Consider the following 26,952-nt stretch of genomic DNA (forward strand, 5'->3'; position numbering starts at 1 on the left):
ATGTATTTTCGGAAGTGTAACCGTCGACGCCGTTTGTCTTTGCGACTGCTTGGCGCCTCTTGCGTGGGAGGATTTTGGAGGGGGAAAAGTTGTAGATGTATATGTTTGTGCGCGTAACCACTCGCCGCTTAGTGCGTGCTTTGTGTGTGTTTTATTTGACATGCGTAGGAGAAGGGTATATGTGGCACAATGATTGGCCAGTCCATTTAAAAAAACTGCATGTTATTGGCCGCAGAGTGACTAGTCGTTGATTGGTCAACGGGTGAGACTCGAATTTTGAGCGCTAAGGAAGGAGCGTGGGGACAGTTGGGCTCGGAGCAGAGTTGGGCTTGGAGGAGAGTTGGGCTCGGACGAGAGTCGAGAGCAGACGGGTTGTTCGAGGAGGGAGGCTAGGCTGACGGAGGGCCCAAGGGACTCCGGCCTAAAGTATAGCAGAAGATCAAGGCCTCATTCTGCTAGCCTCTGACCTCCGATTGTACACCCGGTTGCAGTTAGCCCTCTATGTTTCGACGTCGCATCTGACTGCGTTATTTTAAATAGTTTGAAAACAAGTGTAAATAAATGTGTAGTCGAGAAGGGAAGTCGTCATCTCCGCACCGCAATGTGTCGCTGAGCCATGGACGCAGCGGTGGTCACCAACACCACTCGGCACGGACGAAGGCAGCAGAAGAAACAGCAAGAACACCTGCTGTGTAGGGAAGTCCCTCGATTCCCTAAGCCTTCGCACTTTTTGTTTAACTGAAGATAACAGTTTTCTTCAGTACAGCGCACCTGGAATTCACTTCTGTACCTGGCATTGAAGTTTTTAAGCTAATGTTCTATCGAATGGTAATTATATAGCGCGGTCTTACAAGCGTATTTGTTTCTTATTAGGTTTCTTTTTATATCACAAGAATGTAAAGGTAGCGAGAATGACTTTATAAGGTCGCTTAATTGTTTAAGGTAATGAAGGAAAAGTATACTAGAAGAGTCTGACTTTCGCAGAAGATCCAATATATTTGCTGTGCAACCCGTTTCCCTGCTAGCGTGAGTAAATACCTGTGTTAATTGAAAGTCTAATAAGCAATTAACAATATTCGTGCATTATTTCGAAGTTGAGTAGGAAGAACCGACTACAATTACCCTACCTTACCTCCATCGGGAGCAGAAGTTAGTTTTTTGGAAGCGGCGATAGGGGCGACAGCGTGGCGACGATGAACGGCCAAGCCGTTAAATAGGCGATATGGAATGCGATCGGAAACATGTGAGTTGTCTCGGAGTTTTAATTGTCGCGGCGGCTGGCAAACAAGTACATTCCAGGGCTAATAGTAATTGAATTCCAGCCATGATTGACCAAGGTACCTGTGTACAAACCTAGGTTTTGGCCACAACGCTTACTTTGTAAATGTGTTTACAACGACCACAACTTTAACACACCGCAACTTCACAATGAGCTCATGAGCAGGGTAAGTCATCGGTAGGATTCTAGTAGCGGCAAGGCTAAAGAACAGCGTAGACATGCGCAGTGTGGAAGTATCTATATTGCTCAGGCATGTGGTCTTTCATACAGTGTCTTGATAAACAGACCTTTCGGGGGTCAGCTGCTGAATTGCTACATGTACTACGCCGCGAACGAATGTAGCTCCGTCCAGCCCAGAGGCGGTTGATTCAGGAAGCTGCGTCCGGAGTGAATAATTCGTCGTAAAAGTCTGGCAGTGGGATTCTTTATTTCTCAGCCAGTTCTTACAGAATCCGCCATTAGGGCATCACGGACTCATGACTGTCACTCACTACACGGGCAATCTTAGGGACGTGGGAAAAATGTCCGAGCCTTGGGCAATACTTCAAGTCTTTAATGTACCAAGAATTCTGCAATGGTGGATGTCGTAAGAAGTGGCAAGGAATTTTTGATGGTTCGAGAATCGATACCCAGTACCAATCACCATGTACGATGCAGCGATGGGTGAAACTAATTGATTTACAGGGAGCGCGGAGATCATGAAACTCACAAAGTAAGACCAGCTCTTCAGCCTGGTGCCACCGTTTTTCTTGTTCTTTATCTTCATTCCACTGCCTCAGAGTGAAAGGTATCAATATAATCACGGCTCTTTATTGGATCATTTGTTTTAGACTGAAGTCTCCGCCCTCTAGAATGCGGGCCCGTGTGCAATGATCTCGCCCGACAAGTGAAAAGCCAAGTCTTTATTAAAAACTTCGGTTTATTCTGGATCAACAGAAAACCATTGAATAAAAAAGAGACAAAATTGAACGAAACTGCGTTGTAAACATGCCTAAGGGGTGCACGAGAATGGACTACCAAGACGAAAACTGAACAAGGGTCAGGGCTTTACCGCGGCAACACAAAACACACTGCAGCGCGAATAGTGCGAATAATAGGGCCAAAGCTTTAACGGCGCTACAAAAACATTGCTCCTCGCGTGACAGCAACTGAGACATATACTCGTAAGCCATTCTAGCAGGCACTGCTTCCGTCTTCGTCTGGCAGCAACTCGCTCCATCGTCCGTGTACATTCAGCCGGCCCACACCGACGCCACCGAGATCTTGACAAGGCCTGCGCACCCCAGCAGCCTACGTCACGACAGGCGGATGGCGAGAAAGTACCAGCAAATGAAGGTGCGAGCGCGAATCTGAGTATCATCACATGACGTCATCGCGCCCCTTTACCCAAGCCTGTACGCGCAGACTCAGTGCCTGACACCTTATCGCTCATCCGCTTGTCGTGACGTTCGCTTATGGGAGAGAAGGTGATGCAAAGGCCTTGTTACAATCTCGGTGGTGACGCCCACATGCTCACTTGCCGCCCTTCGCAGGTTTTCCGCCGGGTCCAAAGCCCCGAGCCTTGCTTCCGACGTGCTTATCCACCCTCGTTTTCGTCTTGATAACATGCCGCCCCCGCGCTGACAGCCGGCGCATGCGTACTCGCGCTGCCCTGGCAAACGCCAACACAAACAGGAAAAAAACGCCCGCGGTTTGAAAGGCTAAAAGTGGCTGTGGGGCCCTACAAGACAGAGGTTAGTATACCATTTGAATTGGATACCTTAAGGGTTCTTGCACCACACGCTGAGATTTTTTCATATAAAGGCATTAGCGTATAGAATATCTCAGATTAAAAATTGATGTGCACTGAAGTAACAGTTATAATTTCAGCCGGAAGCTCCCTGCTTTTTTGCAAGCGTAGAAGGCTAGTTGCGCATGGCTGACATGACATGTAATGCGTCTTTGTATCCTAAATTTTCCTTATTGTAGAAAGTAACATAAGTTGCATGAGTTTAAAGCAATGTTCGACATTGAACTATTTATTTATTATTTAGAAGTTGTTATAAATTCAAAAGTGTTTTTAAAAATTTATTTGCTGAATATAATATATTCGCTCTACAGCTAAGAATTTTCTTAGCAGAAAAAAGCCCGCGAGATAGCGCAGACATTGTTATCACCATCCTATGAAAAGTGATTTTTGTTCGCTAATCTAAGCTTAATATCGTGCTCAATATTTCGGCTACTATTTTTGCCCAGTTTACAACTTCCGCCAACTTTTAAAATCTCGCCTATGTAGGCACTGACACTGCCCGCCTTGTGCCTTAGCTGCAATAATTCATTTCTGCATACGCCCTTTCCTCATCAATGCATGTTGGTGTCACTGCAGGTACCTGAAAATGTTTTGAAAGTTTTGATCTTTTTCACAAAATACCTGTTATAACTCATCCATGTGATACGCTGTGAATTCCGACTAGTAAGTGTATCGTACTCTTAACGCTCCGACTGATAGTAAATCTAGATTTCATCCCAAAAAGGTCAACTAATCACAACGCCGTTTTGCAGGGGGAGAGGATGCACAACAAATGAGAGAATTGCAAGGTTCGATGCCGACCAGTTAAAGCATATTGCCGCGAAACCTTCAAAACTGTATTTGTTGTTTTTTAACAGCCGCCGGCATACGGCCTTATCACTCTTATTCTGGATCGCGTATCAGTTCCGTATTCTTCGTTTTTTCAATGCTCGATGTTGCGAGTCACCCCTTTATCAGTTTCGTTGTAGCGCAAGATACACAGAGATCTGCCCCAAGATTCCGGCCACTCGTGTGTCTTTCTACAATGTTCCAGCCTGTGCTGGTAGCTGTTTGCGACGTTATCTAGATTGTTCCGAGCAGCCTTTAAATTGAGCGTTGACGATTGTGACGGGCATTCCTTGTTCGACAATCGACGAGCACGTTTGTTGCTATCGCCGCTTCCGTGTTGCATAGTTCTTTTGCGGGCGCAAGTCAGCCCAGTAGAGTTATTTCAGTACCATTACGTCTGTGTCTGCTTTTGGTGTGTGCGGCCTTGTCACCACTACGTGACAATATCACCGACGCCATCAGGGCAAGTAACCGTTTTATATTTTTGTTTTGTTATGGCAAGCTTCTGTTTTTACCTTATTTGATGCAGAAATAGCTCTCACAGCGGGCTGCGACCAGTGCTTTCGCCCTAAATAAATGCAAAGCTTAGAGAGCCCTCGATCGTAACTATAAAGAGGCAACGATACGTGAGGCATGTAGTGAACTAACCGCAGGGACGCTGGTCCAGTCGCAATAGTCTAATTGAAGCAAGAAGAGCGTTAGTACCAAACTCAAATTCTTTCCAAGCAAGGAGCCCCAGAAAACCAACTGTGACATGCTGACTAATGATTAGGCCTTATCAACAACTTATTTAGGAGGGTGACATTTATATAGTTTTAGCCTACAATTTGACATGGAAACAAAAACAAATATCAGCTTTAACGCAAATATATAGCATATTCAGTGCTCGCTGATAAAACATTCCCTCAGAACAAGATTATCTCGAATTTTTGTAGACACGATCAGAAATGCTTATAACAAATATGGTAGCTTTTACGTCGACGTCGGCAATGAAAGTTTGCTCAGCTGTCCTTTAACACTCGGGCCTGTAATTGTTATTTGGAGGCCGCGTTCTGAAAACTAGGTTCAGGAAGCAATCCAGGAGGCTGTAGTTTTATTATTTTATTTCGTATAGAGAAATTAACAAAGCTACGTTTTTATATATAACCGCAAACAGACATTTAGATCGGGTCTCCTCAGGCGTGACAAGCGTGTATTCATGAATAATTTAGGAACCCTCAAATTTAGCCTAATAGCGTGACTTCTCTATAAGTAAATTCAAATAAGGAGCATACATCATCCATGTTCGAAATGCCGAGGTCGCACGCTTGAACGCATAAATTGTGGATGAAGGCATTTTGAAATAGGTACGCGTCGTGCACGCTTCTGCGATAATAACGTTAGAAACCAAAATACCTCATAAAATCTCATAACTGCGTTTCCACATCTCCACCCATCTCGCGGCCATTTTAGTGCACAGTGAACAGACAATGACACGCCTGTTTCGTGGTGCAGTATTCATTTTAGCTGCAGCGTCCTTTGCTGAAAATACAGTCCACGGTAGTCAAAAAATAACATGCAAGAACGCCAGAGGAAGTGACGTTGACTGGTGAGTGCCTTCGCCTAATTTAGTTATGGAAAAGGCGTTTTTCGTTTTCCTTCGATAACGAAGGTGTTTATACTTGAACATGCCCCGAATTAAATTTTTTTTCTTTTTGGTACCTCAAAACATTAAGTTCACCTCTATGCAAAGATGTGGGCATAGCCATTTGCTAAAACATATCTCAGTAACATTAGTGCCCGTTTTATTGTGTATACTATTGTAGATATTGAAACGTGTCAACGTTTCTATGATTCGTTCCGATATACCAAGTGTTTATTCTTTTTTCAGACTTATATAGGTAATAAAATTCTTCAGAAATGATGGCCTAAATAGCAACCGTGCCATAATTCTTTTAAAAGCTGCTAATCTATGGGACGATACGATGTGGGATACAAACGTTTTGTAGCAAGGGCTTGAGTTACTCTGGAAAAATAACTCTTGATTTCGCTCTAATGAACGCGTTCCTTTCCGACGCGATTTTAAAGAATGTCGTTTTATCTTGCTACTGAACGGCGCTGGCGCCTCCTTAGCCTCGAAACTAAGTTCGTGCTTCTAAAGTGATGTTGGTTTTCTGCTTGGTAACTGATATTGTTTTAGCCATATTGCTCTGCTGCGCTTACCTAAATGGGAGTGCGCCACTGGAAGAGAGGTGGCAGGCATTTTGATGGTGTGCAACGCTTTGGTAGTCTTGAGTAGGCTATATGAACTTCAAAGGGCGTTTCCAAAGATTAATATGTTGGATTTGGGGTGGAGCGGTAAGATAGGAGTGGAGTAACAGCTTGAGGATCGAGTGATGAATGGTTGGGAGGCGACTCTTGGATAGGAATTTCAGATTTTTTAATTTCAGTATGAAAGCTTTGTTCTTTTGCTACATGGTTTGTTTTAACACACGCGGAGTTTACGCGGGCGCTACATGTCATAAAATAATAAAACAATTTATGCAATGAGCATGCTGGAGTGTTACAATATTTCTGATTGCAGATGCTATATTACACCTTAAATTTATGCTGTAATGCAAAACCCATATCCTTCTATATACTCCATCTTTCATTTGTGTTTAACTTAGCACGAACTACGAAGAAAACTAACGCTTAGTGCCAGTGTCATTCCTAAAGCAATTGTTTATTTTTCAATCTAATGCCAATAAGAAGGCAGATAGAAGGGAAATAGAATAATGGGAAATGGAAATTAACTAGGCGATGCCCAGGAGACTGCAGTACACGTTGGGAGGGGAGCAAAGAAAGACAAGGGAAAGAAACATTGGTAATGAAATTAGTTTTTTATGTGGTTATAGGTCGTTATCATAAGAAGACAGAGAGAGCACACTTACAAGTTTCGGTCGGAAACTGAACCTCCTGCCATTTAGAAACTAAATGTAAAAGACTAAATTACAAGGGGTGCAGTTAAGCAGCCTGCTGGACATGCTCTAGTACTAACTGAGGGCAGTCACACCAAATGAGCCCAATCCTTTCATCATAATCGCACTCCTCCCACCCTAAGTTCATTGCCATTCTGATTAGATGGGATAAGTGTTTGCAAAAACGCCACACCCATTAAAGGCGGCAATTAGTGCACTGTCCCAGCGAGGTGGCAGAACGGTATTTCCCGTTGACAGCTGTCAAATCGTAACGAACGGGATCTGCAGCTTCCAGTGGTAAACCATGACTGTACAGTGACATTTCAGGCGAGCAGCCGAAGAGACCTTGCTGCATCGGGCCTTGCCAGTGGCATCCCGAAAATTTCAGCAATGTTTTGATGAGAGCGAGCAGCGTCGTGAGCTGTTTTTCGAGCAATGCACATTGGCCTGGCAGCTAATACGAGACGATTTCGTAACCCTATTTTATTGCTTTGCGGTGCAGATGTCGTACCTCCACTAAAAATGTCCAACTTTATCTAGCCACAAAGCAGATGGTACACATTGCAGGGTATCTATAAAGCCAAAGCTCAGAGCCCAATATTGAGGCGTTTGTTGATAACTGTACTCCACAGCTGCCGCAAGAGTGGCCATGTATGCTCGAGCATAGCTAGTCCTTGTTTAAATTTGTTAGTTGATGTTTGCCGGTTAAGAATGAAATACCAGGGCGCAAGCAGAACTGGTTTTCGGTATCAAACACCCCGCATTGACGCGAGTACATTACCAAAACTTAAAGTGTTGCATATACAGTTTGAGTTTCATAAATGCTGACATTACTGAATTCAATTTTTTTCGCTGTCCCCGGAATAACAAGGCCGATACATCGGACCCGTGGACACCAGAATCGAGAGGCAGGTCAGGTTAACTGTTTTAAGGCGAAACCTTTATTGATCACACTGTCATCCGTTCGTAGAGGGTGTCACACCTTTGGCAGGGACACAAAAATTGCCAGAAACATTTACTAGCTATCAATTACTAGTTAGTAGACTAACCACAAGAGAGCTTAACAATGAATATCAAATATTAGCACTAATTGAGTACTAATTAACACTAACTACTATCACTAGTTGGATGCTAATAAAGTATGAGTAGCACTAAGTAACACTAATTGGTTAGTGTCTAACTCTAAATAGCCAGCGCTGATTTATTACCACAAATTGGCCACTATTTAACAGCACTAATTGATTACTAATTAACAAAAATTTCTTGGTTCGCATCAAATCGTACAATAAGAATGTATAGCGCGACATGGGTGGTCGTGCGCACAGGTGTTGTGTGCGAGATATGTGCTCGAAATCTCATCCCGCGAGATTACGTGAGATGTGTTGCCTAACGTTTCTGCCATCTGTAATCCCGCACTTGAACGCGCGCCAAGGAACATCACACGACAGGAGCGATGGTGTGTCGCCCAAACTCACACTTGCCGGAGAAAGAGTGACAGATACTGCGTCGTCCCTTTCTGTAAACTAATTACAATTATAGGTAGCACTGCAACAAACGCCGATAAGAGGCAAACAATGAGCGGCAAACGATAGGAGAGGAAGGGTATGCTTTAGCCATTCTCCTCTTAGCAAACATCTCAGCGACCTCCTAATTTTTGGGATCAATGACTGTTGCGTTGCTGACATTTGCAAATGGAGACTATGGTCTCTGTGGATGAGCTGGCGTAAGCTGACGACAATAAGGAAACTCGAAAGAAGGCAAATTGGCTGTGACCACTTATGAGAATGAGAAACATTATAGACAAATGTCATCTGCATATTACATAATAGTATGAACATCGAGCGCTTTCAATATTGTACCTCTTGTGCGGTATTCAAAAATGATAGAGATAATAAAATTTCACGGGTTGTATTATTTTTCCACGAAGATCAAGATTTAAAATGAACCATTTAGTTTCTTACGCCTTGTAGCTCCGGTATGAGCCGGCACAAAACGTTCCTGGTATCTTATATTGCATATCACACAAGCCGGGCATCGTGAGGTTCTCAAGACTCCCTTCTTATCTTTAACGACGTGCAAGGATTTTCATAAATGCACACATGCTGATGTTGGCCAGAAAACGCGAGTAGCGAACTTTAAAGGTACATGAGTATTTTTGTAGTAATCCTCGATCTCTCAATCTTATTTGGCCCAATAAAATAAGAGCTGCTACCTGTAGCTATCTTACACCAATATCGCGCAAATGTGGTACCGGTTAAAGATTTCTGCTCTAGGAGCATTGTTTTGTAAAAAAAAAGAAACGTTGGAACAAATATTTCGCGTATGATCATTCTCAACGAAGTAGAACAAAACAATTCATACAAACAGACATGACTCATTCGTCCTTGCGCGTAAATAATGGCTTGCGTATTTTTGTTTCATGTGCTCTTCCTTTTGTTAGTTCAATATTTTTTTTATTTATCCCTTTCATTTTTATCAACAGAAATTCAATAGCGAATGGACGCTAAAAATGCTATTCGCGCTCGCTTGCTGCTTTCATTTTTGTTTTGGTTTGAACGCATTGTGAAGCCTACATCAACGTAACCTTGAGATACTCATTACCTATTTTAGACGCAAAAGGTATTGTTCCTACCAGTTAGCACAAATTGGCGCAGTAGTTGAGTATCCCGGCTGCAAATATTCGAGATATGTGTAAGTGTTCTTTAATAAGGACGGTAAGCTCGAAGTTGACAAATGAAACTTGGAAAAATAGCCCAAATAGAAGATGAATGAAACCTCTACTGATGAAATAATTTTTTTCGAAGCAACGCTCTCGTATCTTTGAAGGAAACCACTTGATACTCAGTAGAAAAGCATTAGACAAATAAAACTATTTTTGTAAACCGCAACGTGTAAAGCAATTTTCGTGGCATGATATAATTTCCTCTTTGAATAACAGTAAATTTGAATTGAAAGCTATCGTTTGGGGGCGTTATCAGTTATACGGGACAGTTTCAGGCGTGTCTCTGCGATGATGGAAATTGAACAAGGGTTAGGAGTAGTCTCATTGCAGGAACTTACGTTTTGACAACTACGCTTCCTTCGTCTGCAAAACGACGTCAATACACCTTACGAAAACATTTCCTGGGCACTACTCAGGCTTCTCCTAAACATTCTTTTAATTTGCCTCCATGTTTCTAAATAAATTTATCTTCCCAGCCTTTCTTTAAATAATAGAGGGGCAAGTTTGAATATCGATGCATTTACTCCTTTTGAGAGCTTAAAATATTGTCACCTTTCCCGCCTGTGCCTGACGGTGACTATGTTGCTTTCCCTATCACCGAGGCCTTTCTTGACAGCAACGTCGTTCTTCCTCATCTCATCGTACGCGTTACATAGAACAGCACCTACCTTCTTATCCTGAACTTCAGTCTGTCACCCCAAGTTCTCCCCGAAGGGATATCCCTTGCTACCTTGTCCCCTCTCACAGACTGCACCATTTGTGCACTCACTCCTGGCCCACATTCAAGCGTCCTTCCAACATCCGTACTCTCCACCACAATTACCGACCCTATTTCCGCAATGATTGCCTCTGACCTCAGCCCCGAACACGCTGAGGACCTGCACAACCTTTTGTTATCCTTCTCCGACGTTTTTGACTTTGCTGCCGGTTCTCTGGGCCAAACATCAGTTGTGCCTCACCGCATTGACACCGGCGATGCAAAGCCTGTACACCGGAGGCCTTATCGTGTGTCCCTTTCTGAGCGCCAAGTCATCCAGCAGGAGGTCGACAAGATGTTGGGCAACGATATCATGGAACCTTCGAGCAGCCCCTGGGCATCTCCTGTCGTGCTCGTTAGAAAGAAAGACAACAGTTGGCGCTTTTGTGTCGACTATCGACATCTGAACAAGATTACAAGGAAAGATGTTTACCCGCTGCCGCGAATAGACGATGCCTTGGACTGTTTACATGGAGTCGGCTACTTTTCCTCCATCGGCCTTCGTAGCGGCTACTGGCAGATCTCTGTCCACGAAAAAGACCGCGAGAAGACAGCTTTTGTCGCAGACGATGGACTTTACCAATTTAAGGTTATGCCTTTTGGACTTTGCAACGCCCCTGCTACGTTTGAACGAATGATGGACTCCTTACTCCGCGGCTTCAAATGGACGACTTGTCTATGCTACTTGGATGACGTGATTGTCTTCTCGCCCTCGTTCGAAAGCCATCTTCGTCGCCTTTCTTCCATCTTGGCATTTTTCCGCCGTGCCGGACTTCAACTGAACTCATAGAAGTGCTGTTTTGGTCGCCTCGAACCTAATGTCCTTGGCCATTTGGTGAATGGCACCGGCCTGCAACCCGATCCTGACAAAGTTCGCGCTGTTAGTGCTTTTCCATCTCCCCGTTCACCCTGTGATGTCCGCAGCTTTATAGGACTGTGCTCCTATTTTCGCCGGTTCGTCCCAAACTTTGCCGCTGTTGCTCGTCCTCTCACCAATCTCCTGAAGAAAGATGTTCCTTTCTCATGGGGACCAGAGCAGGCTAACGCATTCTCCGCCCTCATCGCTGTTCTCACCAATACTCCTGTGTTGGCCCATTTCAACCCGTCTGCCCCGACGGAACTTCGCACCGACGCCAGTGGCTACGGGACTGGTGCCATTCTTGCACAGCGACAACGCGGCCAACACTGTGTGATGGCCTACGCCAGTCGTCTCCTGTCATCAGCAGAACAGAACTATTAAGGAACGAGAGTGGCTGGCTCTCGTTTGGGCCGTTGGAAAATTCAGACTCCACTTGTTTGGCCGACCCTTCACTGTAATTACCGATCACCACGCCTTATCTTGGCTCTCTTCCCTCAAGGATCCTGCTGGCCGCCTCGGCCGCTGGGCACTGCACTTGCAGGAGTATACCTTTTTCGTTGTATACAAATCTGGTCGGCTTCACCAGGATGCAGACTGTCTGTCCCGTTATCCCGTCGATCCCCCTTCCTCTACTGACCATGAGTCGGACCCCTGCGTCTTCTTCTATATCAGACTTTTCCCACATAGCCGACGAACAGCGGTTGGACCCAACCCTCAGTTCTCTTATCGACCGCCTCCGCACACTCAGCGGTGACTCTTCCCTCGCCCTGTTCTTCCTTCATGGGAATACGCTATACCGCCGCAACATGCGACGTGATGGCGCTGAGCACTTGCTGGTCGTTCCCCAACACCCACGCTCTGCCGTTCTCGAACACGACGCCCCTACAGCTGGTCATCTTGGCCTCTCACACACATAAGACCGCGTGCGGCGGCGTTCCTTCTGGCCTGGACTCTACCGCTCTGTCCAGCGTTATGTAGCCGCTTGCGACCTCTGTCAACGCCGGAAGAAACCCCCTGTGCTACCGCCTGGACACCTGCAGCCGATTACTATCCCGACTGAGCCATTTTCTCGTGTTGGCCTTGACCTCCTAGGGCCCTTCCCCGATTCCTTGTCAGGAAACAAGTGGATCGCTGTGGCCACCGATTATGCCACGCGGTACGTGATCCCGCGTTTCCAGGTAACAATATCATCCGAAGGTACGCGCTCAGTGGCAACTTAAATTTGTGGCTATATAAAGAGCGTGTAAATGAAACGAAGGCTACTTGGAAGTGGCTTATAGAAAGTTGGTAGAGTGTACCTTTAGAATACCGGAAAAGAAAAGATATTTTTTTTTGCGGTAGGTTCCTGTCTTATATGGTTGAAAGTAAGAATTTTGACGTCAACGACGCCGCAAGTTACGATATAAACATGCGTTTATTATTGGCAAGTCATAGCACATCGATAAAACTGGTCACCGACAGCTGGCGGAATTTTCTCTTAAGAATTAGAGGGGTTTCAGTGGACGTACGGTGTCAAGCACTTGTTGACTTCGACCAAGAAGAACGACTCAGTAAACCGGGCTGTCCAGAAAGCAAAGCTGTCGCTTCTAAAGCAACTGCCTTAGGATCAGGGGAATAAAAGTTCCAGGTCGCTACAGCACAGAATCGATAATTTTCAGTTTGCTTGAAAAAGAAGCATGAATGCATTCATCAGCCAAACGTCTGCTCTTTAGTAGTAAGTTGTGCACCTCATTATTTTTCTTGAAAGCGAATCTGCCGGATGCAATAAATACCAATTATGAGATAATAATGTGCAGTGAAAAGAACTGAAGGAGCTCACCCCAGGCATATATAGTTGGCGATGAAGTGTTCGTGCGTTCAGTGCCTAGAGAACATGTGAACGTGCGTTCAAGCAAGATCTCGAATGCGCAACTTCATATTTTAGTAATCTCGTGTACCCACTCTATAGCGCAAAAGACCTTGAAAACAAATAAATAAATTAGACATACCTTGCTGTTGTGCATGCTGATCGTTTGCAAAATAATTGTGCGTAACTTGCTGTTTAAAGCAATAGTATATGCTTATCCTTTGCAAGTGAGCGTCTAAAAAAAGAACGTTCTCCTACCGCCGTTTGAAACCACCTAATGTCGATTCAGAGTGACTATTTTCCCTTTGCAATTGAGGCGCTTATCATGCATATTCTCATTTTTACCATGTATCGCTATCTCATGTACGCGGTCACTGTTCGTGTGTGGTATGATGTATCGCTAGCCAATGGCATACCTCTGTTGGGCCTTGCTTCCTCATTAGACAAAGCCGCTGACCTGCTTCTGTTCGTTATGTTCGTGATGCAGTCAGAATAAATGCTTGAATTTACAGCGTCTCTCGCTAATAGAAATTATTATTACTAACAGTTAGCCGATGATACACACACATTAAATAAGACCAAATTTCTTGAGCTCGTGCATTGCAGTCCTTTATTTCTCTCGATCTGTCCAGTGTATTTAAGAATCTTTCTCAGCTAGGCGAATCGTCCTCTATGGTCTAAGAATGTTTTCGCAAAATATCATAAAACACCCATACTTATATGTGCAAGTATTACGGTGAATGGTATATCTTTTCATACATAGGTGTAATTTCAATTAGTGTTTCTACCGAAACACTTAAACACCTTTGCAGGCTTGAATCTACTAGCCAAACTAATTTATTGGAAATAGTTTGATTATGAACCAATCCCCACATCTTCGACTGCTAGCAAGAAGCTCGTTCATGCCATGCCAACATGTACTCAGAATGTGTGGCTGCACAGTGAGCACATTATCTCTCTTGAACTGTAGTAAGAGATAAAGACTTTCAAAAACAAGCACCACCATGCAGGTGCCTGTTGCAGTGTAAACTAGTTTATACATTATATATACAACAATAAGTGTATATATTTTAAATGTACACTCATTTGCCTGGTAGCAGACATATCAAAATGTCCAATGACTGAGATTGATATCGTTGAGGCCATGTTGTGTGCTCTTCAAATAATGATAATGCGCCTCTGTGCGAGCAGATGACTACAAACCATTTGTATAATGCAGGCCTGTACAGAGCATGGACCTAATCTGCTGATAGACCGCAAAGCGGCTGAAATAATAATGTTCGAAGGCAGTTCAGTTCAGCCGTTCAGTCGTGTCCGACTCTTCGTGACCCTATTGACCATGTCACGCCACGCTTTCCGGTCTCTCACCATTTTCCTAGCATCACATAACTTCATCTGCAGTGCCTCGAGGATGCCATCTAACCATCGCGTTCGCTGCCTACCGCTTCTCTGGCGACCCTCAACCTTTCCCAACATCAGATCTTTCTCCAGCGACTGCTCTCTTCTCATCAGATGACCAAAGTAGCTGAGCTTTAACTTTAGAAATTGACCCTCCAATGAGCAGTCAGGGTTTATGGTCGACAATATTGACTTATTTGATCTTCTGGCAGTCCAAGGAACTCTCAAGAGTTTTCGCCAGCACCACAATTCAAACGCGACAATTCTTCGGCGGTCAGCCTTTTTCACAGTCCAACTCTCGCATCCATACATCACAACTGGAAAGACCATAGCACGAGTTATACGGATCTTGGTTGGCAGACTAATGTCTCTGCTCTTTACTAGGCGGTCAAGGCTAATCATTGCTCTCTTTCCCAGAAGCAGGCGTGTCCTAATTTCATGGCTGCAGTCTCCTTCCGAGGTAATCTTGGAGCCCAAGAAGAGAAAATCTGTAACAGCTTCCACTTCTTTTCCCTTGATGCTCCAGGACTTGATAGGGCAAGACGCCGTAATCTTTGTTGTTTTAATGTTCAGTTTAAGCCCAAACTTCTTACTCTCTTCTTGTACGCGCATCAGAAGTCTCTTGAGTTCCGCTTCACTTTCTGTCATTAAAGTGGTATCATCCGCATATCTAAGGTTGTTGATACGTTTTCCAGCAATCTTCACTCCAGCTGAAGACTCGTCCAGACCGGCCTTCCTCATGATGCACTCTGCATATAGGTTAAATAGGCAGGGCGACAGTATGCAGCCTTGCCTCACTCCTTTCTCAATCGGAAACCAATCAGTAAGACCATGCCCAGTTCTGACTGTGGCCTCTTGCCCTTCCTGAGGAGACAGATGAGGTGAATTGGAACTCCCATCTCTTGGAGAGCTTGCCACAATCTGCTGTGATCTACGCAGTCAAACGCTTTCGCACAATCAATAAAGCAGAAGTAGATGGGTTTCTGGAACTCTCTTGCTTTTTCCATGATCCAGCGAAGGTTGGCAACTTGGTCTCTAGTTCCTCTGCCCTTGCAAAACCCAGCTTGCACGTCCGGAAGCTCCCGATCCACATACTGCTGCAGCCTACCTTGGAGGATTTTCAACATCACCTTGCTAGCATGCGAAATAAGCGCGATCGTGCGGTAGTTGGAACAATCTTTGGCACTGCCTTTCTTTGGAATGGGGATGTAAACTGACCTCCTCCAATCCTGTGGCCACTGCAGGGTAGTCCAAATCTTCTGACATAATGTATGCAGAATGTTAACAGCGTCATGGTTGAGGTTTTGAAGCAACTCCGCTGGGATGTCATCAATTCCGCTAGCTTTGTTCTTAGCAAGGCTGGCTAAGGCCCATTCAACTTCACTCTTCAGGATGCCCGGCTTGAGATCAGTGATCACAACCGTCTTATGTTGGGTTTTCACATTCGGGTCCTTCTTGTACAGTTCTTCTGTGTATTCCTGCCACCTCTTCTTTATCTCTGCGGCTTCAGTGAGGTCTTTGCCTCGTTTGTCCTTTATCACGCCCAGCTTAGCACAGAAGCTTCCTTTGATATCTTTGATTGTCTTATACAGAGCTCTTGTGTTTCTTAATTGGCTGTTGTCCGCAACTGCTTAGCACCGTATGTTCAGGAAGGCATTCTTATCTCTCCTTGCTATTTTCTGAAAATCCGCATTGAGAACCTTGTATCTTTCTCTTTCCCCCATAACTTTTGCCATCCTCCTTTCCTCAGCTATTTGCAAAGCCTCTTCAGATAACCAGTTTGCTTTCTTGCATTTCTTTTGCTTTGGAACTACCTTAGTAGCAACTTCTTGTATTATATCACGAACATCAGTCCACACCTCTTCGGGCTCTTTGTCTTCTAGATCTAATTTTTGAAATCGATTCCTCACTTCCACCGCATATTCTAATGGAACTTGATCCAGATTATACCTGAAAGGCCTTCTAGTTTTCTGCGTTTTCCTCAATCGAAGCTTTATCTTGGCAACAAGAAGCTGATGATCTGTGCCACAATCGGCCCCAGGCTTTGTTTTTACTGCTTGTATAGCGCTTCTTCATCTCTGCCGGCAAATAATATAATCGATCTGATTCTTGTACAGACCGTCCGGTGAAGTCCATGTGTACAGGCGCCTCTTGTGCTGTTGAAAATGAGTATTCGCTATGGTCAGGTTGTTTTCTTGACAAAACTCTACTAGCCTCTGCCCAGCTTCATTTGTCTCACCAAGACCGAACTTGCCTGTAATTCCGGATATTTCTCCACTCCCTAGCTTAGCATTCCAGTCACCTATGAGAAAAACGACGTCTGATGATGGGGTGCGGTCTAAAAGGCATTGTAGGTCCGCATAAAATCTCTCAACGTCAGCTTCTTCAGCAGTAGTGGTCGGTGCATAGACTTGGATAACTGTTATGTTGAAATTGTGACCTTGGATCCGAAGTGAAATCATTCGGTCGTTTTTGGGGTTGTACCCTAGCACTGCTTTGCCCATTCTTCTGTTTACTATGAGAGCGACCCCATTCCTTCTCTTGGATTCGTGCCCACAATAAAAGACATAATGGTCGCCGGAGTTAAATTCTCTCATTCCGGTCCACTTGAGCTCACTGATACCCAAGATATCAATGTTCAATCTGTCCATTTCTCGCTTGACGATATCCAGTTTCCCTTGCGTCATAGATCTTACATTCCATGTTGCTATGGATACATCTCCTTGCAACATCGGACTTTCCGGTCGCTTCCCGACACATGCACAACTGAGCGTCCTTTTGGCTTTAGCCCAGCCGCTTCATTCGTCCTGGAGCTACTAGGAATCGCCCTTTGTTCATCCCCAGTAACATGTGGGACGCCTTCCAACCTGGGGGGCTCATCTTCCGGCGCCATATCATTAATGGTATTGTGACTGGCCATAGGGTTTTCTTGGCAGGAAATACTGGAGTGGGTTGCCATTACCTTCTCCAGTGAATCACATTTTGTCAGAACTCTCTGCCGTGACCTGTCTATCTTGGGTGGCCCTACACAGCAGAGCTCACGACTTCATCGAGTTTCGCAAGTCCCTCCGCCACGACAAGGCAGTGATCCATGAAGGGGTAAGGGATCCAGTAAGTGGCAATTTCCAGCGCGCTTTTAAGGACGTGACACTAGGGTGAGAGCTGGGCTACCAACTCTAGCGGTCGGCAGGAGCTGCCAACTTGGGTCCTCGTTTCACATGAGATGATTATGACAGAATCAGCCTGCTAGGACCCTGGCATTCCCTATAGGCCACTAAGACACTTTTTTTCATTATTGCATGGAAAAACTTCCGTAAAAAAGGAACAACTCCACTTACTTAAACATGTTCATGTCTAAAGTTACCGGACTGCTTAATACGAGCCCGTCATATCCCCAGCCCGACAATGCACAATCATCAGAACATCAAAAATCTGGGAGACATACACATGCGTCTAGATACGGCATCCAGTTTAGAGGTTCTTCACGTGCAGCATATACACTTCTCACCAAAGTACACTGCCCCCGAAACACGGATTTGGACGATCTTGGTGCTCTGCATGCCTGTTGATCATGCAGCTTTTCCAAAGGCTGAACAGTCTCATCAACACAAATAGATCGTGAGGCACGACAGAGTTTTTGTCAGGAGGCAAAAATCTAATTGTATAAGGCGTAATTTCAATGTCCGTTTTAAGAATTCTTTTTAGTATGTCCCAAAAGAACATAGCATCGCGGTACAGAATAAAGCAATGATCAATTGTCTCAGGCACGTTACAGAGACGACAATTTACCGACCAGGGCACAAACATCTCCTTATTGTGAACAAATGTCTTGACAGGCAACGTCGCTGTGTGTAATTTGGAAAAGAATGTTTTTGCAGCTGCCTGAATGCACATTTGCCTGACACGCTTTAGAACAGTGGTGTCCAAAAAACCCAGATAAGGCTGCCGATACAACGGTGTAGGGAACAAGTGTAGGGTGCCACTAAGACACATTTATATGGCTTAATAAAAGCGGGGCTTTATATGTGGGCTGAGGAATAAGAAAAAGAGAAGAAGAATGCTCGGCCACCAGCAACTATTGCTTTTGCTCAATATTTGGTTCAGCAGCGTTGAAGCCTTGTAATTTTTTTTCAGGTTCTTCTTATACAAGTTGCCGAAGACCAAGAACAAAAAGCCAATGTTCATGGAACTTAAAGGAGAAGAAATGTTATATTTTGACAGCAAAACAAAAGAGAATGTATGGACTTTACTTAGAGGTAGCATATACGAAGTTGTAAATAATTCCGTGTGGGAAACCTTGCGTCCAATGTATGAAAGCAAGCCGGTAAGTCTACCTGGGCGTTGTATGCAAGTCATCTTTCATATTAAAACAACATTGATTACCAATATTTTAATCTTAAGTAACTGCTTTTAATACCTTTTGTGCGCTTCAAGCACAACACGCACACTGCTGGGGCTATAAGCACAACAAAGTACATGTGAGTTCAAGAGGAATCATTAACGTAATGTAACAAAAGCAAATGTATCCTAAAACCTATTGGTTATATTATTACTTGCCGGAGAAGTAAAGGCTGATTTGTTGTAGACACTGGATAAAAATTGAAAACAGTACATAAAACAGACTGTAGCGGCAAAAGGTTTCTCATTCGTCTATCGTTTCGTTCGTGCGAACCGTTTTGCAGCTGAAGGATGACGAAAATTAGTAATTGTTGGGTTTGCTTCAATTCAACCAGGAAAAGTAAATTGTATTTTCATTCTGCTTTGAGGCTATGTATGCAGTGGAGCGCCAGACAAAGTGAAGAATCTTGTTTAAAAGAGTTCAATGTTGAAGTAGGTGGTGTTCTGCCACCATATGCATATTGTTTTGCGCGAAACGGCTGACAATCCAAGCACCAGCGTTCGTCTCATCTTTCTATTCTCCTGTTTTGTGCTTATGGTGGAATTGGGTGGCGATTTTCTTAGTGGCATACTCTATTGAAAGCGTATGCAACAGTAGTAGAACAGTAGTAGTAGTGTGTGTACTACAGTAGTAGAGGGGTAATGACACCTATCTAAATTGCTGGGAAGGAGTGCAGTGGTTAAAAGAAAGTGAACGTTTCCCCACCTATATATAATGCAACCGGTAAAATGCATGGGTGAAGGCAAATGTAATGTCTACGAGCCTTCGGTCTAGCACCTACATAGTGTGTAAAACTAGAAAAATGCTCACAATTCTCATATTAGTTTGACAGGGCGATCTGCAAGCGCCTGTGCGTGCTGACAACAGCACAAATTAAGATTCCCAATTATTACACTAAAATAACTTGGGACCTTATTACTCATCTCTATGTTTATCGATTATTTCGGAAACTGGGCTTGGTTAAGGTAGGTTTAGATAGAGAAGTAGGGAGGATGCCAAAAAACGAAAATAGTTACTCAAATTCTGCACTAAGGCATGTCAATAACCGTAATGAAGACTTGCGAGAACACCTGATAAAAGACAACAAAATGTAGCACAATTAAGCAAAATCATGCCTATTAAGTAAATATCAGGTCGCCGTATCAAAGTTCCAATTGGGGTAGTTTGAGTTAAGGAGTCCTAACCTCCGAAAGCATTTTAGGCTGTGGGACAGCGTATCCGAGGGATCCGGACAAGTCGCCTATCTGAGGTTATTTAATCAGCCTTGACATCCCACCATACACGGGTGCCTTACGTTTTCCTCCATCACAACGCACCTACCTTGCACCCAGGTTCAATCATTGAATACCTAACCACTAGACACGCTGGAGTTTCAGATATTCATCGAATATTCAAAATATGTCAGTACAATTGATCTTTGTCCTATATCGCACCGTCTATAAACAAGCATCCTAAGTATTATACAAGTGTTATACTACGGGATAGTATTATTAGTTATCCTTTAAATGATCCCGTTATAAGTGTAATTTGATGCACTACAGCGCTAATAATACTGTGCGAAAAAATAGTTCTTTGAAATCGGTAGTCTCTTTTTAAAATTTCCTTTACAATTTATGGGAAGTCTGCTTACAGGGTGAAAACTAGAGTATTGAAGCTGTCAATAAGGAACAAGAGTATATAAGCGCTGTACGTAAAACTAATATATAAATTATTTATTTATTTCAAAAATGACATGGGCTTGTGGGGCAGCGCTCGGCAGAATAGAGCAAGCCAGGGAGCGGCACAGTAAGTCAATATTGCACAAGACGCAAAATAAAACTAAAGAAAGGCAGTAAGAAATGACGGGGGAAAAATAAAAAAACAGAGAAAGAAAGAAAAGAAACAAAATTACACATACAGATCAAATATGTAAGATTTTACTTCTTTTCGTGTGCTGGAAGATAAAACATTATCTGGCAGGTCGTTCAACACATCAGGTACATAGGAGGCACGGACACGTTTGCCATATTATGTCCGTACACTTGGTAAGGTAAAGCGGTCGCGGGGACGTAATGTTCTGGCGGTGACATACGGGAGGCAGAACTCATTGTTCCATATATGCGAAAGGATTACAGTCTCTTTGAATAACAGCCTGAACGAGGGCATGTGCGAGCATGAAAAAACACCGGGATTGTTAGTAATGTGCACACCATACATCACCGCCCGAATTATGGATTTTAGTAAAGAATCAACTATTGCGCCGAAACACTGAACAGAAATAAAAAGAACACATTCCATATCTCAACACACTGTACGCCAATGCATGTGCTATTGTTTTCCTTACCTAAATTGGGCATAGTGTTTTAATAGAATACAGCAGGCAGGCTACTTTGCGCAGCCTTTCACAAACGTTAGCCAAGTGAGTGTTCCAGGACATGTTAGAATCGAAATGAACACCGAGATAATTGACACTTGAGAGGTATGGAATAGGAGAGCAAAAACAATTGTTACACAGAGGAGAATGAAGAAACACTGGAGTGATGACAGGAATAGATTTCAGCGGATCGTGAAAACATACTAATTTAGTTTTATTTTGCTTAATAGAAATTAAGGTATTACGGTACCAACTGGTAACATTTGTACTGTCAGTTTGTAATTCAGCCACGGCTTGATGGTAATTAGTATGACGAGATACTAAAAGCGTGTCATCTGCGTATTGAAATACACGACAGTGAAAAATTGCTTGACTTAGATCATTAACGTACCAGTTGAATAAAAGGAGAGAGTTAAGTTTCGAAGCCGCTCTCCACGCTGTCACCCGCCGTGCTCGTCCAGAAGGCGACGGTCTGTTCAGCTGCTGGCATTCGAAAGGGTTCTCCTCTCACCCGCCGTGCTCGGTTGCGCTGACCGGCGGTCTGTTGAGTTGTACCTGCTGGGCACCTTGGAGTATTACCGGAGTCGAACCAGGTTTACAACATCTTTATTATAACTGGTCTCTCCTCTTTCAAATTACCCCTGACAGCTCGTTAAATAGACTCCCTAAACAAAGCCCCTATCATTGCGCCAATAGGGACGAAGTAAACTCTCTGGGCGGGGCCAATAGGCTCCAGCACAGTTCCTCCTCCCTCCCGTCATCCTATACGCACAACATCACGCGTGCACATTCCAGAGTTCAAATCCGCCGATGTGGTCACGTACGTCCTTGCGGACAGCCCGAGTCCCGTGGGAATGAGCTTCCTGGCCTCCGCGGCTCCTTTACACAAGAGCCCAGCGCTCGCACACACACAAACACACACCTCCACACACCGTGGATGATCTGTGGTTCGGAATAGTGCTGCTCGCCTTGCCGACGCGGGACATCCGGAGTCGTCTTGCGGGCGGGGTTGCGTCGGCGACTTGAAACCCGCGCCAGCCAGGCGATCCGCGATCCAGGGTCACGGGAAATGAACGAAAAGTCACGCACCGCGCTCCGGCTCTCAAGTGAACGCCCCGCAGCTGCGCTCTCGACGAGCAGGCGCCAGTCCAGAAGCCGACGGTGTGGTATGTCGCGTTGATGAGCACGACACCTCCACACTAAGTGTGCTGCATAAGTCTTTATACTGCAGCCACACACAGCACACAAGCGAACAACGCGACGCGGCTGGCGTCAGGTTCAATACCCCCGCCATCCGCGCCCACACGCAATGACAAAGCCCAAAACATTCCTAGGCCATTTACCTTCCCTCGATGCGCTAGGCTCCATTTAGTTGGCCGCCACCAGCCTTGACAGCATCGGCGTTGGCATTTTGAGTGCCCCTTTTATGTTCGATTGTAAGATTGAACCTTTGGAGAGCGAGAGCCCAGCGAGTTAGCTTGGCACTATGCGGGCTGGTAAGCGTAAGGTACTTAAGGGGGTTGTGGTCCGTTACCACACGCACCTGTGCACCAAATAGCCAAGCCTCGAGCTTACTCAGTGCCCATATGATCGCGTAGGCTTCCTTCTCGATTGTGGCCCACCGAGTCTGGGTCGGACTGAGCTTCTTGCTTCGAAATGCGATCGGGCGTTCATTCCCCTCCTCGTCGCACTGTGCGAGATATGCTCCTACGGCGTAGTCGGAGGCATCGGTGGATAGTATAAACTCCTTACTAGGATCTGGTGCATACAGCGATGTCGCGCGTCCTAAACACTCTTTAATGCTCTCGAATGCCTTCTGTGCCTCGCTGTCCCAAGGTAGCCGATGAGGGATCCTCCTTTTCGTCAGGTTAGTCTACGGGAGAACAATACGCGAGTAGTCAGGGACATACTGTCTATAGTAGTTTGCCAACCCTAGAAAACTCCTCAGCTGCCGCTTCGTCTGTGGCGGGGGAATCTCCTGGATAGCGCTGACCTTTGCAGGATTCACGCTTTGCGTACCCGATCCTACTAGGTGACCAAGAACCTCTACCTCCCCTCTTGCGAATCGGCATTAAGCTGCATTCACAGTGAATCCCGCAGCTGCTACGGAACTTAGAACATTGTCGATGTGTCTCAGATGATCCTCCCACGTTTCGGAGAATATGGCGAGATCATTAATGTAAGCGCAGGAATACTCTGTGTGGTGCTAATACCTCGTTAATGATTCGCTGGAACGTGGAGCTAGCGTTCCGAAGCCCGAAAGGCATCACTTTCCAAGCGTATTGCCCGACCGGCGTTACGAACGCCGTCAACGCTTGAGACTGCTCATCTAAAGGTATTCGCCAATATCCCCTCAGCATGTCAATGAGGGTGATGTAACACGCCTTTGCCACCAGAAACAAAAGCTCCGAAGGTATGCTCATGGGGAATGTGTCCGGTTCCGTAACGCTGTTGAGCCTGCGATAGTCGCAGCAGAGCCTTATGCCGCCGTCCTTCTTAGATACACAGACTATAGGATGGACATGGGCGCTCTCTACCGAAAAAATCAGACCCCGCTCACACAGTTCGTTAATCTGCCTTTCCACTTCCTTCCGAAACACCATTGGTACCTTGTACGTATGTCCGGCTACCACTTCGGATCCTGTCTTCAGCCTTATTCTGTGCATGCCAGCGGTGCACTTGCCCGGTTTACTACCAAACACTTGTCCGTGCTTAGCGAGCACCGCGGTCAGCTCCTCCCGTTGCGATGGGGTCAAAGCTTCGCCCGAAACGCTACTTCCTTCATCAGACGGTGTTTGGAATGTGGGCACGTCGCTGAAGTCACTGTCCCCTTCGAAAACTGTGCCTACAACATTAACGCGTGCGTGGTAAGCTCGGAGTTTGTTGGCGTGCACAGCCCGACGTGTGCCGCCTTCCAACTCGATCAGGTAACTGTAGGGCCGCAACCTTTGTACAACTTTTACCGGTCCTATCCACCTTCCCATCAATTTGCCTTGGTCTTCCTTCTCCAGCCACAACACTTCGTCCCCTTCCGCGAACTGTTTATCCGTCGCGCGGAGATTCTAGCGACTCGCGGACGTTCTCTGAGCATCTGTGCAATTACCTTCAGCTGTTGCATGCGCCTCAGCTAACCGTTTGCGCAGCTCCGAAAGATATTCCTCAGCTGGGATTGTTAGAGAGTCCGGGACGGACCAGTCCCCACTCCACGACTTTCGCAAGATGGAAAGAGGCCCCACTGGCACCCTCCCGTACATCAGCTCAACCTGAGAGCGGCCCGTCGTTTCGTTAGGTACCTCGCTGTATGCCCACAGCAGAAATGGAACAAATCTGTCCCAATCCCTGCCGTGCTCCTCCACAATACGGAATAACATGGATTTGAAGGTATCGTTCCAGCGCTCAACCAGTCCATTACTTTGCGGGTGGTCGGGCGTGGAGAACCTTGGGCATGTTCCAAGCCTGGACAGCATCTCTGTAGTCAACTGAGCCGTGAAATTTGTGCCTTGCTCACAGCACACCGTTTCCGGTATACCCATGCGTGCAAAGATCTGTAGCAACGCCTCGCACGTAGCCTTCGCTGTCAGCGCGCGCAAGCATACGACCTCTGGCCACCGAGTGTTAACGTCAACAACGCACAACGCGTAACGGTGCCCTCGCGCAGACGGTGGTTCAATTGGCCCTATGCAATCGACGTTGATGACTTGAAACGGGCTGTCTGGTCTAGAGAGGGGTGTGATCGGCACATGATCGAGAGTGCGCGCAGGGGCCTTTACCTGGCATGAATGGCACGTACGACAGTATTGCTTGACATCTCTGGCTAAGCCTGGCCAGTAAAACGACCCCTTTATTCTCTGAAGCGTTTCACGTTCGCCCAGGTGCCCTGCCCACGCCGAATCATGCGCCAATCTTAAAACCTCCACGCGCCGTTCCGAAGGTAGTACCAATACACAACACTCGTGTCCAGCAACTAGCTCTCGATGGAAGAGCAGCTCGTCTCGTATAAGCATGCCATGAGAGCCCTCTTTAGCCTGTGTCCATGCTTCTTTTAGTGATTCATCGGCAAGCTGAGCGTTCCGGAACAGCTGCCTTGCTGTCTGGTTCGTTTCGGTTTGGCCGGAAGCAGGCTCCGCCTCGACGACGCACGCCACAGCATCCGCGTTAGTGTGTCTCGTATCCGGTCCATCTGGTTCATCTGTGTCTGATTCCAGAGCTACGAACTCATCTGCTTGTTTTATTGCTCTCTCCCCGAGAAGCTCATTGTAGTCATCTGGCGTAATCAGTAAATCTACGCCTGCGACTAGCTCATCGGTAAGCGCGCACAGAACTCCTCGTTCGGACGGGTTGAACGACACTAGGGGAGCACCCTCCGTTGCCTTTAATGGCACGTAAGCCAGCTCAGCGACTACCTCACTCCCAAACGCACCTCTCAGCTTCAGTGTTGACCCCGCGCCTTCATACTCGCGGCAAAGTGACTTACGAAGAACAGTTACATCGGCACCCGAATCAACCAAAGCTCTGAGCTGCTGACCCGTGCTCTCTATTGTGACAATACGTTTGTCGCCTGCCTCGTTCTGTCGCCTGATACTCCCTGTCGCCATCTCCTCGCTAACTGAAATTTCCACTCGAGCAACAACCTGCCTTTCGCCTCTGCGACTGCTACTTCCATTTTTTGTTGAGACCGTTTCTTTTCTCGGGCATTCTCTTGTAAAGTGGCTTCTCGTGACATTTATAGCACTGTCGCCCGGGACGCCTCTCAGCCGTGCTGCTTCCTAATTGAGATGACGTAGCGGATCGCTTCTCGGCATGATGGTTTGCCGTTGCGGACGCAGCTAGTCCTACCTCTGACGTACACCTCCGACTTTCTTCGAAGTTCTCTGCGAGCTCTACTAGGTCACTAGGTTTGAGAAAACCTTATTTCTCACTCAAGGCAACGTGTGCTCTTGCATCGGCGCTTAAGCATTCCTTCATTCGGTCTGTCACCGTCAGCTGTTCGAACTCCTCGACGGTGCACACTTTACAGCTCTCTAGGTAGTAGTCGAGATAATTCTCCAGTCGTACGGAGAACTGTTCCCAGGTTTCTCCTGCCTCTTTGCTGCTTGACGAGAGTAATCTCTTGTATTCTGCGGCTGACAGTCGCAGTCCGCGAAGAATTTTGTCTTTCAAAGAAGCGAAGTTTTTCCGCTCGTCTGCTGATAACCGTACGAGGAGCCCTAGCGCCCTATCGCTCAGCCTCGGTAAAACCAGCCCGGCCCACCACTCGGTCGGGATGTCGTACGAGCATAAGGTCGCCTCCACTTCCTCAAACCATCCAGGCACTAATTGCTCTTGATTCGGCATTGGTGCCAGGACACCCTTCAATAGGCTCGCGTATTTTAGCCTTCTATCTTCATCTGTTCCAGCATTCGCCGCGACGGTGCTGCCGCTATCGCTAAGCTCCGCGCTCTGTCCATAGCGCAATCGCTCTGTTTCTAGAATCAATTTTTGATTCTCTTTCTAAGCCTCTACAATTTTTAGTTGCAATTACAGTAGTGCCAACTGCTCTGACGTAGCCTCCAGTGCGGAGTCTCCCTCATGTTCGCCTGTCTTGCCGGCGGCTGCCAACTCTTCACTCTGATCCCCCTCTGCCATTTTTCCTCCTGCCTTAGCGCAATCGCTCCTCAAAACCCAGGGCTTTGACATAGCCTGCGCCCGCAGATGCCAAAGGGGTACTCGCCTGACTGCCGCTGGTGTCCCTTGGGGTGGGTCCCCTTGCGCCGGATTCAAGAAGCTGGGAGCGTCTTCACGAA

The 26,952-nt window shown here is 45.9% G+C and overlaps 1 protein-coding gene across 1 annotated transcript in view; it reads left to right on the forward strand.

Annotated features, from left to right (window-relative positions):
• The first annotated feature begins 5,234 nt into the window (after positions 1 to 5,234).
• Positions 5,235 to 26,952, forward strand: part of LOC146188359 (cell-death-related nuclease 7-like) — a 116,346-nt gene continuing 94,628 nt past the window's right edge. The window contains exons 1-2 of the mRNA XM_084603750.1: positions 5,235 to 5,484; positions 18,552 to 18,741. Coding sequence (XP_084459876.1) covers positions 5,366 to 5,484; positions 18,552 to 18,741 — 309 coding nt within the window. The 5' untranslated portion in view covers positions 5,235 to 5,365. The remainder of the gene's footprint in view (positions 5,485 to 18,551; positions 18,742 to 26,952) is intronic.

This window comes from Amblyomma maculatum, chromosome 5 (genome assembly GCF_055883805.1).
Source record: "Amblyomma maculatum isolate TAMU_Amacu chromosome 5, ASM5588380v1, whole genome shotgun sequence".
NCBI classification, from domain to species: Eukaryota; Metazoa; Arthropoda; class Arachnida; order Ixodida; family Ixodidae; genus Amblyomma; species Amblyomma maculatum.